Source organism: Giraffa tippelskirchi, chromosome 11, assembly GCF_054371585.1.
Source record: "Giraffa tippelskirchi isolate mGirTip1 chromosome 11, T2T-mGirTip1v1.2.pri, whole genome shotgun sequence".
NCBI classification, from domain to species: domain Eukaryota; kingdom Metazoa; phylum Chordata; class Mammalia; order Artiodactyla; family Giraffidae; genus Giraffa; species Giraffa tippelskirchi.
In genome coordinates, this window is record NC_137285.1 from 82,075,908 (window position 1) to 82,089,184 (window position 13,277).

The 13,277-nt window shown below is 38.7% G+C and overlaps 1 protein-coding gene across 4 annotated transcripts in view; it reads left to right on the forward strand.

Moving 5' to 3' along the window:
- Positions 1-13,277, forward strand: part of PDGFD (platelet derived growth factor D) — a 269,444-nt gene that overhangs the window by 163,461 nt on the left and 92,706 nt on the right. For 2 of the 4 annotated variants that reach the window (XM_081545892.1, XM_081545895.1), the window contains exon 2: positions 11,804-12,008. In XM_081545892.1, the coding sequence (XP_081402018.1) occupies positions 11,804-12,008 (205 nt within the window). The remainder of the gene's footprint in view (positions 1-11,803; positions 12,009-13,277) is intronic. The other 2 variants (XM_081545894.1, XM_081545896.1) reach the window with 1 other exon arrangement.

The window sequence follows — 13,277 nt, forward strand, 5'->3', positions numbered from 1 at the left end:
TACTCAAATATGTTTTCTGGCGCCTACAGTTTTTCTTCCTTTGTAGTAACAATAAAGTTGTCCTCTATGAATCATCTACTCATCTTTCCCTACTGACTATGTCTACCACCATCACTGCAATGGTTTAGAGCAAAATAACAATGAGATATTATTTAGGACATGCATAGCTAGTGGTCCCAGCTGGAAAACAAGATGAGTCGAGCCATCATGTCAGTGTGTGGGCAGCAAGTAAACACCGCAGTGGTGACTGGCCTTGTCCATCAATGTCCAGTTCTCCTTTTCTTTCAGTTACCCACTCGGGTAGGAGTTAAGCTCTGGCCATGTGATTAGCTTTAGTCAGTGAAATGTAAACAGGAGGGTTTAAAAAACCAATGGGCAATTCTTCATGTCCTGATTTCTCCCTGCTGTAACTGTTAATTTTATAATGAGCCTCATTCACCCTGGTGCCAGAGTAAGAACATAGGAACAGGTTCCCACTGACCCAAAGTGGATGTGAAGTATGAGCAAAAAATAAAATTTTATTGTTAAAACCACCGAGATTTACACCAGCATGATTTCACCTCTCGTGACAATAATACTCTATTACTATGTGTAGGTCAAGGGAACAATCCATGGTGAGCCTTCTCAATAGTAACAATATTGAAGGGAATCTATTCTGTGAGATTTGATTAGGAAACAAAAGTCTCAACCACTCTAAAATCTGTCCATCGTAAGACCCAACATTGATCTAGTAATAGCTTTTGTGGGGAAAAGAGATTCACATTGAAAGTAGGCAAAACTCTTTTTTAAAAAAAATAATAATAGCATGAATTTATCCATTAAAGTAAAAGATCTATTTTATTTATTATCTTAGTACAAGGCTTTCTTTTAATTGTCTCACAGTCTTCATATTATTAGTTCTTCTGCATAGACACATAGTTTCAAGGTAACATGATCTTTCTTGTAACCTCTGTGTGTGTGTGTGTGTGTGTGTGTGTGTGTGTGTGTGTAAAAGATAGAAAGAGAGGTCTTGACATGCTTAGCTTACCACTTTTAGGGACCAAAAGAATTTTAAAATTATTTAAGAATACTGGGCATTCATCTGCATCTTTTGTTTAATAAATTGTATCATTTTTCATGTGAGTTTTTGCTGTTGTTGTTCAGTTACTAAATCCCATCTGACTCTGGAGACCACATGGACTGCATCATGCTAGACTCCCCTGTCCTTCACTATCTTCTGGAGTTTGCTCAAATTCATGTCCATTGAGTCACTGAAACTATCTAACCATCTCATTCTCTGCCACACCCTTCTCCTTTTTTCCTTCAATCTTTCCCAACATCAAGGTTTTTTCCAATGAGTCAGCTCATTGCAGCAGGTAGCCAAAGTATTGGAGCCTCAGATTCAGCATCAGTCCTTCCAGTGAATATTCAGGGTTGATTTCCTTTAGGATTGACTGGTTTGATCTCCTTGCAGTCCAAGGGACTCTCAAGAGTCTTCTCCAGCACCATAATTCAAAAGCATCAATTCTTCAGCGCTCAGCCTTCTTTATGGTACAACTCTCACATCCATACATGACTACTGGAAAAACCATAGCTTTGACGGTATGGATGTTTGTTGGCAAAGCAATGTTTCTGCTTTTTAATATGCTATCTAGGTTTGTCATAGTGTTACTTCCAAGGAGCAAGCGTCTTCTGATTTCATGGCTGCAGTAACTGTCTGAAGTGATTGTGGAGTCCAGGGGAAAAAGAAATGTGTCACTCTCTTTCCCCTTCTATTTGCCATGAAGTGGTAGGGGCAGAATCTATGACCTTAGTTTTTTGAATGTTGAGTTTTAAGCCAGCTTTTTCACTCTTCTTTTTCACTTTCATCAAGAGGCTCTTTAGTTGTTATTCTCTTTCTGTTATTAACATGGTATCATCTGCATATCTGAGGTTGCTGATATTTCTCCCACCAATCTTGATTCCAGCTTTGATTCATTCAGCCTGGCATTTTACATACTGTACTCTGCAAAGAAGTTAAATAAGCAGATTGACAATATACAGCCTTGACGTATTCCTCCCAATTTTTAACCAGTTAGTAGTTCCATGTCTGGTTCTAATTGTTGCTTGTTGACCCACGTACAGGTTTCTCAGGACACAGATAAGGTGGTCTGGTATTCCCATATCTTTAAGAATTTTGCACAATTTGTTGTGATCCACACAATCAAAGGCTTTAGCACAGTCAATGAAGCAGAAGTAGATTTTTTTTTTTTTCTGGAATTCCCTTGCTTTCTCTATGATCCAATGGATTTTGGCCATTTAATCTCTCTTTTCTCTGCCTTTTCAAAGCCCATTTTGTACATCTGGAAGTTTCTGGTTCACATACTGCTGAAGCCTAGCTTGAAGGACTTTTAATATAAATGAGTTATGTATATTAAACAATTATCTTAAAAGCCACCAGCTTTTGATATATAGGTGTTTATTAACATCAGAGTGCATGAATTGTTTGCATTAATATCTCATAGCTTTGACAATTCTTTGACCTATTCTGAGATATATAGTAATTCTTCCTGCCTTTATTTTCACTGTCCGAAGTGAGAAGGGAATTTGTTTCCTTGAATCTCAATGACAAATCAAAATTCAGCTTTATTTACTTGCATACATCTTCTCAGCTTTGGTTCTCTAAAGCACTTGATTATTCTTTACAAGAGAGGGAGGATGAGATACCATTATTTTATTATATTTACATTTAATATCTTTTTTGTACTCAGTTATATACATAATTTTTTTTTAATTTTGGTGATGCATCATAGACGTTGATAAAGGCTTTTTGAATGACAGATATCCAAATATAAGCTATAATTCATCTCTACATATGGTGCTACCAGTAAAAATATCTGAGATTGATATCAGCTGAACAGTTATCTCCTAAATATTGCTAGATTTACACACACAAAAGCTATGACAGTTGTGTCCCAATTTGCTCTATGTTCTAACACCTGGACAGTCACTTTCAACAGTATTCATAGGTTATATCTCAAATTTGAAATATTAATGTGTGAAGTAAGTGTTCTAGAATTCAGTGAACTTTGATACTGAATCTATAAATAATACTACAGTCATATAGTTTAATTAACATTTAAGCTCAATTATGGATATATATGGAGAAGGAAATGGCAACCCACTCCAGTATTCTTGCCTGGAGAATCCCATGGACAGAGGAGCCTGGTGGGCTACAGCCCATAGAGTTGCGAAGAGTCAGGCCCAACTGAAGAGACTTAGTACATGTGCATGCATTGATGTGTATATTTTTAATATGTATATATTAGATATAACTAATATACATGTTAAGTAATACATTAATTTATATTTTGATAATATAATTCTATATATATATATATATATATATATATATATATATATATATACCACAAATAATAAACCATGTGATTCTTACATTAACTCCCAATTAGTTTTCTCTGAAGAATTGATGAACTCTTTAGTCAGGTATGATTAGCAAACTGTTTTGTCTTTGAATACAAATCAAGTTTCCAGTTATTAGGGTATTGCAAGATCATCTTCTCTGTTGCACACTGTTCAATTCCATATCAGCTTTGTTGGACTGATTACTTCCTCCAGAAACTTACCCTGTAAAATAAGTTCAGAAAATTCTCACCCTTTGTGAATAAACAAAGTTCCTACTTTAAGTAGCTTTCCTTCACAATGTTTGTAAAAGTATTGGTTTTTCTATAATAAGTGTTTTCAAGAAAAAATACTGAATCTACTTTCTGGAAACGACATTTTTTTTTTTTTTTAGTTTTGCCTGTTACCTTCCTATATATCAGAGCTATGTTCACTTTGGGCTTCCCTGATAGCTCAGTTGGTAAATAATCCGCCTGCAATGCAAGAGAACCCAGTTCGATCCCTGGGGTGGGAAGATCCACTGGAGAAGGGAAAGGCTACCCACTCCAGTATTCTTAGGCCTCCTTGGTAGCTCAGCTGGTCAAGAATCAGCCTGTAATGCAGGAAACCTGGGTTCGATCCCTGGGTGGGGAAGATCCCCTGGAGAAGGGAAAGGCAACCCACTCCAGTATTCTGGCCTGGAGAATTCCATGGACTGTATAGTCCATGGGGTCGCAAAGAGTCGGACACGACTGAGCGACTTTTGCTTTCACTACGTTCAGTTCAGTTCAGTCACTCAGTCATGTCGGACTCTTTGTTATGTTCACACTGGGAAAAGCGATATTTTTGTCATTAGGATTGTCTTATTTGCTGGGTGTTAAGTTGGTATGGTTGAAAGGATCTTGCTCTTTAGCAGCCTCATCTATAGTGCTTTCTGTCAACCTGCTCTACAGTCCTTTCCCCGAGTTATGAATGTTACTGTCTCATTTTTTTTTCACATCCTTTACATGGTAAACAACATCCCAACACAGAGAGACTATAGCATGAGAAGAATTACCAGAGAATTAATTAATTTGAATTATCCTAAAGTGATAAAAGTGGCTTCCCTTGTGCTTCAGTGGTAAAGAATCCACCCGCTAATGGCAGGACATGCAGAAGATGCAGGTTCAGTCCCTGGGTCTGGAAGATCCCCTGGAGAAGGAAATGGCAACCCACTGCAGTATGCTTGCTGGGAAATGCCATGGGCAGAGGAGCCTGGCAGGCTACAGTCCTTGGGGTCACAAAGAGTCAGACATGACTTAGCAATTGAACAACAACAGTGTGATAAAATATAGTGTGGTTATTTTACAGCAACCATTATTTTCACTGATTTCAATTTTCAAAAAACTTAGACCAAACATAGTTTCCATTTTAATATAATTTGATAGTCTCTTCTACGTGTGTGTGTGTTAGTAGCTCAGTTGTGTCTGACACTTTGCAACCCCATAGATTGTAGCCCACCGGGCTCCTCTGTCCATGGAATTCTCCAGGCAAGAATGCTGGAGTGCATTGCCATGTCCTTCTTCCCTGGGATCAAACCCAGGTCTCCCACATTGCAGGGAGATATTTTACCTTCTGAGCTAGCCTACCTGTGAAATACAACTGGTCTTGAAGGAAATAGTATAATTGCTCACTGTTGTACAATAACAAGACAAACCCTTGTTCCTTAAGAGATGCATGAGGTGAGGAATAATAAACACCAGTGTGGGCATTACCACCCCCTGGAAATTGTAACTGGAAAATGTTCAAAAGGACATTGATATTCTTTTTTTTTTTTTTTTTTTTCTTTTTTGATGGATTCAGATTTTTTTTTTTTTTTTCAGATTTTTAAAGAAGAATAATTTTGAGTTCAGGGAATTTTCAATGGATTACAAAAATATTGTCTCCACATTGTTACTCTAAAGAATGTTGTTTATATAACACTAATACTTTGTGTGAAAAGGAATTATAATTTAAAAAAAAAAAAGGATATGTAACTGGCAATCAACCAACTCCCTCCTCCTCAAATCTTTATAAACAGAAAGATTTTGTATTACTCCTGAGTTCTTAGAAAAATCTCTGCTAGAGAAATCTAAATAAATCCTCATGCTTAATCGGCTTTTCCCTTGAGTTGCTTAAAAGCAGAGTGATCACGGGGGGATGTTTGTTTTTAGAGCTGTTATATAGGCTTGTGGAAGACTAATTCTTGCCAAGACCATGTGTCAGATGTTAACCAAAAATTCCTTAATGAAAATTGGCCCACTAGCAGTCCCTGGGGGAAACGAGTTCGTTGATTGCAAGCTCCAGTGCCTTAAGAAACATTGAGGAAAAAGAATGTTGAAAATGCTTTCACGCTAATTTTCAAACTAACATTGTTAACAAAGTCTAATTTTCACCTTTAGCAGTTCACAGGGTGAGCCAACCCTGTGCTTTTTAAATTAGGAGATAAGTTATGAAAAAGTATCTAATTAAATTCAGTTTAATCCCAATTGTGTATTTTATGGCCTGTTCTACTAATTGACATTCATTTTAAAATTAGGGGCTCCTGCCCTACCGTCTTTGATGTTCTCCATCACTCCCTTGCTTCTTTTTCCCTCTTCAGCAATACATTGTGCGATGTCTCACCGATAAAGGTACTGTTTTGCGTTCTAAGATACTTTTGTATAATATGCTGTGATTCGTTGAGGGGAAGTGCAAAGATTATTAGAGGTAGTTAGTAGTAACAATAATCATGTATTCGTCAGTCACAGGTCTCACTGTTGATTAGCCTTGCTGAACTTTCCATTCTAAATTAGATGGCTGCATAAGACGAAAACTTTGGGAGACTAGCCAGTCACCAGATTTTCATACACCGCTTGCTCAATCTGAGAGTAGATACCAACTACAGCAACAAATTCTTCGCCTTTAGTCCAGCGTTGTTCTTCTTTCTTGGTCACAGGTTTTTAAAGAGTGGTGTGGACTGACTCTGCTGAGCTTGGTGGTACATGTCTTGCTGGAAATAGTGCAGAAAAAGAGGCAGTTCTTTCAGAATTAATGTCTGAACTGGACGGCAAGCAGCATCATTTCAATGCAACTCTTTCCAAAATAGTCCTTTAACATTCATGCAAGATGTGTTCCCACAAACGTCAGGCACACTTAGAAATAAACTATTTGGGCATTTTAAACTGCCTTTTATTTATTATCTTACTTCAAAATGCTTTTCGGTGTTTAATAATTCTGCCTCTTCATTATTTGCAGTAACCGTATATGTATTTAACAGCTCTGTTCCGAAAGTCTCCATGTGCCCAGACTGGTGAGGTCTGAGGTTACCTTGGGAATCAAGACATTGTTCTTTCTCTCAAGATATATAATATTCTAAAAAAATATATATATATATATATAATATTCTGCATGTGATTTTTTTTTAACTTTTCTGTGAAACTTTCAAAGAAATTATAAAGCATCTTTTAGTAACTTTAGTTTAAGTCCCTGTACCCAATCAGCTTCAGACAGAAGCCTCTACTTAATTTTTTTAAAAAGCAAGATAGAATACATTGTGTCTACTTTAAAGGATTTATTTACATTCCTCCATAATGTACTCAGCACAAGTTGATGGGCTAAGTGGCCAGTTCTGTGCCTGGGGCACTTTTCTTGTGAATAAGAAAGATTTTCATACATATGTTTGAACAATTGATAAAATATCCATTTGTACACCTGTTTTAGATGATAGCATACAACTATATATACAATCACTGAGATAGGAAAAGTATGTATCTCGCTGAATATTTTGGATTTCCGATTCCTTTGCCTCATTATTGCCTCGCTCACATCTGTCAGGCAAACCGCTGGCAGTTCTGCCTTCTTGAAGGAAAATCGTTGAGGTGTCCTGTCATTTGGACCTGAAAGGAATCTTAAATGTCATATTTTTCAGCCCCTAAACTATTAGTTCAGGAAACAGAATCCAGAAAGATGACATGGTGTGTCTGATGCTGCTGTTGATTGTAGTGAAGAAAGTCACCAACATGATGAAGCTGCATTCAAAACTTCACTCTTCCATATACCAGCCAGCCTTCCATTCTCTTGACTTACAACAAATCACTTGAACTTCTGTGTGTTGGTTTCATTACCTGTTAAAGTAATATAACAAATTAAATTTAAAAGAAAAAGCAGAATGAGTAGTGGTAATTACTGCAATGTTTACTTTTATCAACTTATGGTAGACTTACAAAATTGGATGCTTGTAAAGTATATTGCACCCCACAAAAATTAAGTGGTTGTAATGTGGTTGTTTGGCAGCAGAAGTTTGGTTTATATAACACTTAACTACATACTCATCAAACATTGTTCATATGATATATGGTATGATTGTGAAATAACCATTTTACAAATGAAATTTTATAATAAATCCCTTTGCAAATTGGGAATTTCCCGAACCAATGACCATTCCTTTCTTTTGGCTTATAGCTGTAGTATATTGGGTTTGTGGCTAACAGTCATGATACTGGCTCCTGGATGTCTTAGAGAGACAGTGGAGCAATGAGTATGCCTGTATGTTCCTCTGAATTTGTGTGAGGTGCCACGATCTGCAGAGATCACTGTTTATTCCTGTAGAATCGGTGATGAAATATTTTAATTCTTACTTTAATAACTGAGCATTTACCATTTGGATCACATGCTATCATAGATACTATTGTGATCTGAGAAGAAAAAATAAACCATTATGTGTGATTTCATTCCTCCTTAAACATAACTTGAAGCAGTATGTTACCAGATGTGTCTGTTGGAACCAGGAACGACTATTCCATGAAATGGGGAAAGTTAGATAAGGTAATTATCAAAGTAGATAGTTCTTACCCTAGTTCATTCTGTATATGATATGATGTCTTCAAGAAGGTTTCAAGGTCAAAGACAGAAAAGTGGGCCCAAGACAGGTCATCAGTCAGGGAGGTAAGATGAAAATTCAGATATGAGATACAGAGTCAAGCAAGGCAGTGAAGGAGCCTGGGAAGTCAAGAAAGAGAAGCAGAAGAGCAGAGAGAATGATATGGTCAGTGGTTCTCACAGTTCAGGGAGCTCAGAATCACCTGAAGGGCTTATTAAAATAATAGTGCTGGGCTCCACCCCCAGCATTTCTGCTTCAGTGGGCCTGGGATGAGGTCTGATAATTTGCATTTCTGACAAATGCCCAGCTGATGATGCTGATCTGGGGACCACACTTTGAGAACAATAGTTGTTCAAGATGAATCCCAGAGTAAGTGATAGTGCCTCCAGGGATTTAATGAACTCATGGGATACTTGGATGGGCGAATTCAGTTCGCCTAAGAGTTAGGGACAGAATAAAAAACATTTTGACTTTTTCTTTCGTTTTAATTTGCTTTCTTAAAAGCCTCAAATTCATAACCCAGAGTTATGACTATGTGAACCTCTTTCTATATTAAAATGTAAAATAAGAACTTATATTCTTGCCATATAAAACATAAGTCAAAATTATTCCCTCTCTATGAAAAATGATATATTTCATATTTTTGTAGTTTAACAACTCATACAGTGTTCTAGTTAAGAATGTGTGCTCTGAAGATAGTCTAGGGTCAGATATTGATTTCACCACCTGCTTTGTGCCCTGAGGTCATAAGTTTCTTGAACTCTCTGAGCCTTCTTTGTTTGCGAAGTGGGGATATTACTAATTGCATACACTTGTTGTGAGGATTAAATGAAGTAACGAATTTAAACAACTTACTGGAGTTCCTGGCATACAGTGTTAGTTATTATTGGAACATCAAAGTAAATGCCTTCATTGAGGAATGTGACTTTGTATATAACACTTCGGAGTTATCTCAGGTTTAACCTGATAGGTTCCTCTCTGTATCTATAATTCATTACAGCTCTTCTGCCAAGAATAGCCCTGAGTTTGGCGTGAGGTTATAAATTATATATAAACAATGTGATTCAGAAGTCAACGTGATTATAGATGGCAAAGGATCTAAAATTGCCTCTAGCAAACTTCAGGCTGAGAAGGAAAACTACGTTCTGTTACAGACAGTTAAGAGGATCAGACCTGGGACCCGAGTGCGGCGACACAGCTGCAGAGCGGGTGCTCTGGCCTCCTAGTCGAGAGGCTGGGAGCAGGGACGTCCGCTCCTCTAGCTACCTTTGCTCTTCCCAAGGCTGTCTCCCACACAAAAGCTAGCCGGGCAAGCACAAAACACTAAACACTGAATTAGCCAAAAAAAAAAGAAAAAGAAAGGAAAAGAAAAATTGAAATTCCCATCCACATCAGAATGTTTGTAAAAGGGAGAGAAGCCTTTGCGTCTCACATGCTGACTCCTTGTTCATCCCCCTTGTCTTATTTTGGAAGCTTTAACAACCACCCTCCGCAGCCCAATCTTCCAGTGGTTTCCACCAGCAATTTAGGCCTCCCTGACCAGGCTCACTGAATTATAGGCTTCGGAGTCAACGCTCTGTGGGAGGAAGCAAATAGACTGGGGCTGCAGTTCTGCTTACAGAGGGGCCTAAAATGTCAAAATCTAAAATGCAGAGAACTCTGGACACTGAGAGATAGGAGAAACGGGCCCACTGAGCAGCGTAGTTCTCATACAGACCACCTGCAGTTAGGTCAGAGGCCACAGGTTAAGACCCCAGGTCCCAAGACTGAGCTTCAGTCACCTACTGAAAATCGTGAGGTACCCAGGTTACCCATACTCCTTACCAACTGACAGTAAATCGAGGGCTTCCTATAAGCCCCTCAGATTTGATAATTTACTAGGAAAACTTACAGAACTCAAGAAAGCACTGTAGTTACAATTACAGTTTTACGATAAAGGATACAAATCAGGACCGGCCAAATAAAGAGACACTTAGGGAGAGGTCTGGGAAGGTCCAAGCAAGAAGCTCCGTGTCCGCAGGACATGTCACTCTCCTAGCATATTGGTGTGTCATGAACCAGGAAACTCCCTCAAGCCACAGTGACCAGAGTTTTTATAAGAGGTTCATTCTGTAAGAGGTTCATATGATTGATTGGATCATTGGCAACAGGCTAAGACTCCAAGACACCTTAACTCCAGGGAGGTTGGGAAGCCAGACTGGTGTCAGCTGAAAGTCACATGCTTAGTCTTTCTATCATAGCCAGTCCCCATCCTGAAACTATTTAGGGGCCCACAGTGAATCACCTCATCAGCATAAAATCAGGAATGGCCCTAAGGGCCTACTATAAATAATAAAGACACTTTGGAATTCTAAGGGTTTAGAAGTTCCCTTTTAGGAACCCAGGACAAAGGTCAGCCAAGTTCTTCATTATACAACATACAGAAAATAGAATTAACAACATTTGTGGTATCTTAGTTCCCTGACCAGGGATTGAACCCATGTCTCCTGCATTGGAAGGTGGCTTCTTTATCACTGGCCCACAACAGAAGTCTGCAGAAGCCTTACTGCTAAATAGTTGATTAACACATATTTTGTATGTTATATGTATTATATATTCTACAATAAAATGAACTAGAAAAAAGAAAATGTTGTTAAGAAAGTCAAAAGAGAAAATGCATTTACAATGTTGCTGATGAATTTCTGGTTCTTGCTTTGTCATGAAAGAGTTCAGAGATGAAGTGATAGTAAATGGATGTATTTAAAGGCAAACACACTTCACAGAGTGTGGGCCATCTCAGAAAGCAAGCGAGAGCCTCAGTATACAGTGTGGATAGTTTTTATGGACTGGATAATTTCATAGGCTAATAAGTGGGAGGATTATTCCAATTATTTGGGGGAAGAGGCAGAGATTTCCAGGAATTAGGCCACAGCACAATATTTGAGCTTTTATGGTTGGCCTCAGAACTGTCATGTGCTAATGGATGTGTCATTTAGCATGCTAACAAGCCTAAGATGAGGGTCTAGGTCTACTGGAAGTTGACTCTTCCATCATCTTGAACACAGTTAGTTCCAACCAGTCTTTGTCATGGTTATTTCATTCCCGCCTCCCTTCCCTCCTGTTTCAACCATATACATATACATATACATATACATATATATGTATATATCGAAAAAAATTCACAGACCCACACAGTTCAAACCCATGTTGCTCAAGGGTCAACTGTATTACATGAAAAAGAGGAAAGATGAACTATTTGAAATTACTTGCTCATTTTAATTCCAATTGAAATGAGTCTGAGTTCTGAGATAATTGTTAATTTTGCTTGTCAAAAATAATGTTAAGAGAGCTCCCAAAGTATAAAATATTAGGAGTCAAGTCTAGATTTATGAAGAATTGAGGAGACAGGGGTAGTAGAAAAAAATACGGATGTTGTTTGTTTAACCACAAAGCTGCCATTTGGTCTTATGTTATTAAACAAAATCAAGAAGTGCTTTGAAATGTGATGTGTTTTAAACTGTTCTTTTTTTGCTTTCCTGTAATTGGAGCAACATACTAATTTCTACAAGTTGTGACTACTAACAGAGAGCAATCACCTCACAGACTTGTACCGAAGAGATGAAACCATCCAGGTGACCGGACACGGCCACGTAGAGAGTCCCCGCTTCCCAAACAGCTACCCTCGGAACCTGCTTCTGACCTGGCGGCTCCATTCCCAGGAGAAAACAAGGATACAGCTAGCCTTTGACAATCAGTTTGGATTAGAGGAAGCGGAAAATGATATCTGTAGGTGAGTGTGAAATAAAATCCATATTAGGGTAAAATTCCCAGGTGAAGAAAAGATTTAAAACATTGCATCAAAGTTCTCATTTGGGCCCTATCCAAAATATGTGACTTCTTTTTCGAAAAGCCTTTATGTTCGCCCTAAAGTACAACATAAATTGAAGCCTCTATGGAGGCCTGGTAACCTGGCATGCCTCACAGCAGCTCGCTCCTGCAGCTGGCAGAGCCAGGCTGTGTGATTTCCAGAGAAGGGGGATCTGAGTGACTCTTTTTTCTGGGCCAGGCCTAGAACCAGCTTTGTGAGCAGCTGGACACAGCCGGTGTCCCGGGTCACCTGCAACCATGTCCCGTGGCTCGGGTGCGAGCAGTGTACCCCCTGCTGGGCTCCAGGCACTGACCCAGCACTGGGAGAGGGTGATGGCGAGGACCCTGCCAGGGCCTCACCTGAAATCATCACTTTCAGGCCTCAGACAAGTGTAAGAAGAAAGAGAAGGCGAGCTCCCAAGGCCCGTGTGCTCCTCAGAGGCCCGTTCCTTCCTGGAGCTTCTGGGTCAGCAGCAAATGAAAGCTGCACTGAGATAATCCTCTCCCTTTTTAGCATATTTTTCAGAGCAAGTCTTGGCTGGTTTTCTTCGAATTGGAATTGTCCGCTCACAGCATCTTATTCCCTTAATTAGCATGTGTAAGATGCAGACGATTTTTTTCCTCCCTGTACACTTGTTCTGCATTGCCAATGAACTACTACTAAACTGCTAAATCCTTTCAGCAGGTTTATTTTACTTTGAATAATAAATATCAGGTGCCTCAAATTTGGCTGTCCTTTGTTGCATGTTTATTACGCTGACAGCTTTTATTATGTTGCTATTTTTTTCAAGAATAATAGCACTCATTATTACTTTCTAGGACCATAGAGGGTAATGTATGCCAGAAAGTAAAGATGAATACATGCAGGAAGAGCCAGTTAATATTTACAGAGAGAATAAGCTTGAGGGGATCTTGTGTCTTTTCAACCTTGAAAGGGAGAACTCATTTTCTGTGCTTAAAAAAAAAAGGGAAAGAGAGAGATCATGGAAACAAACAAAAAGCCACTATTAAAAGATTATTAAAGATGATGTCATTGAAGATACTGGTCTCCACTCCTGCGCAGGGTTTTAATCTGGTAGTGGCTAAACCCTTTGGGCGTCCTGACCTTAAAAATAGGAGAGGAAATTAAGGACGATTTTTCCCCCAGTTGTTGGTCAGTTGCTAAGTGGTTTGTGACTCTTTGTGACCCCAT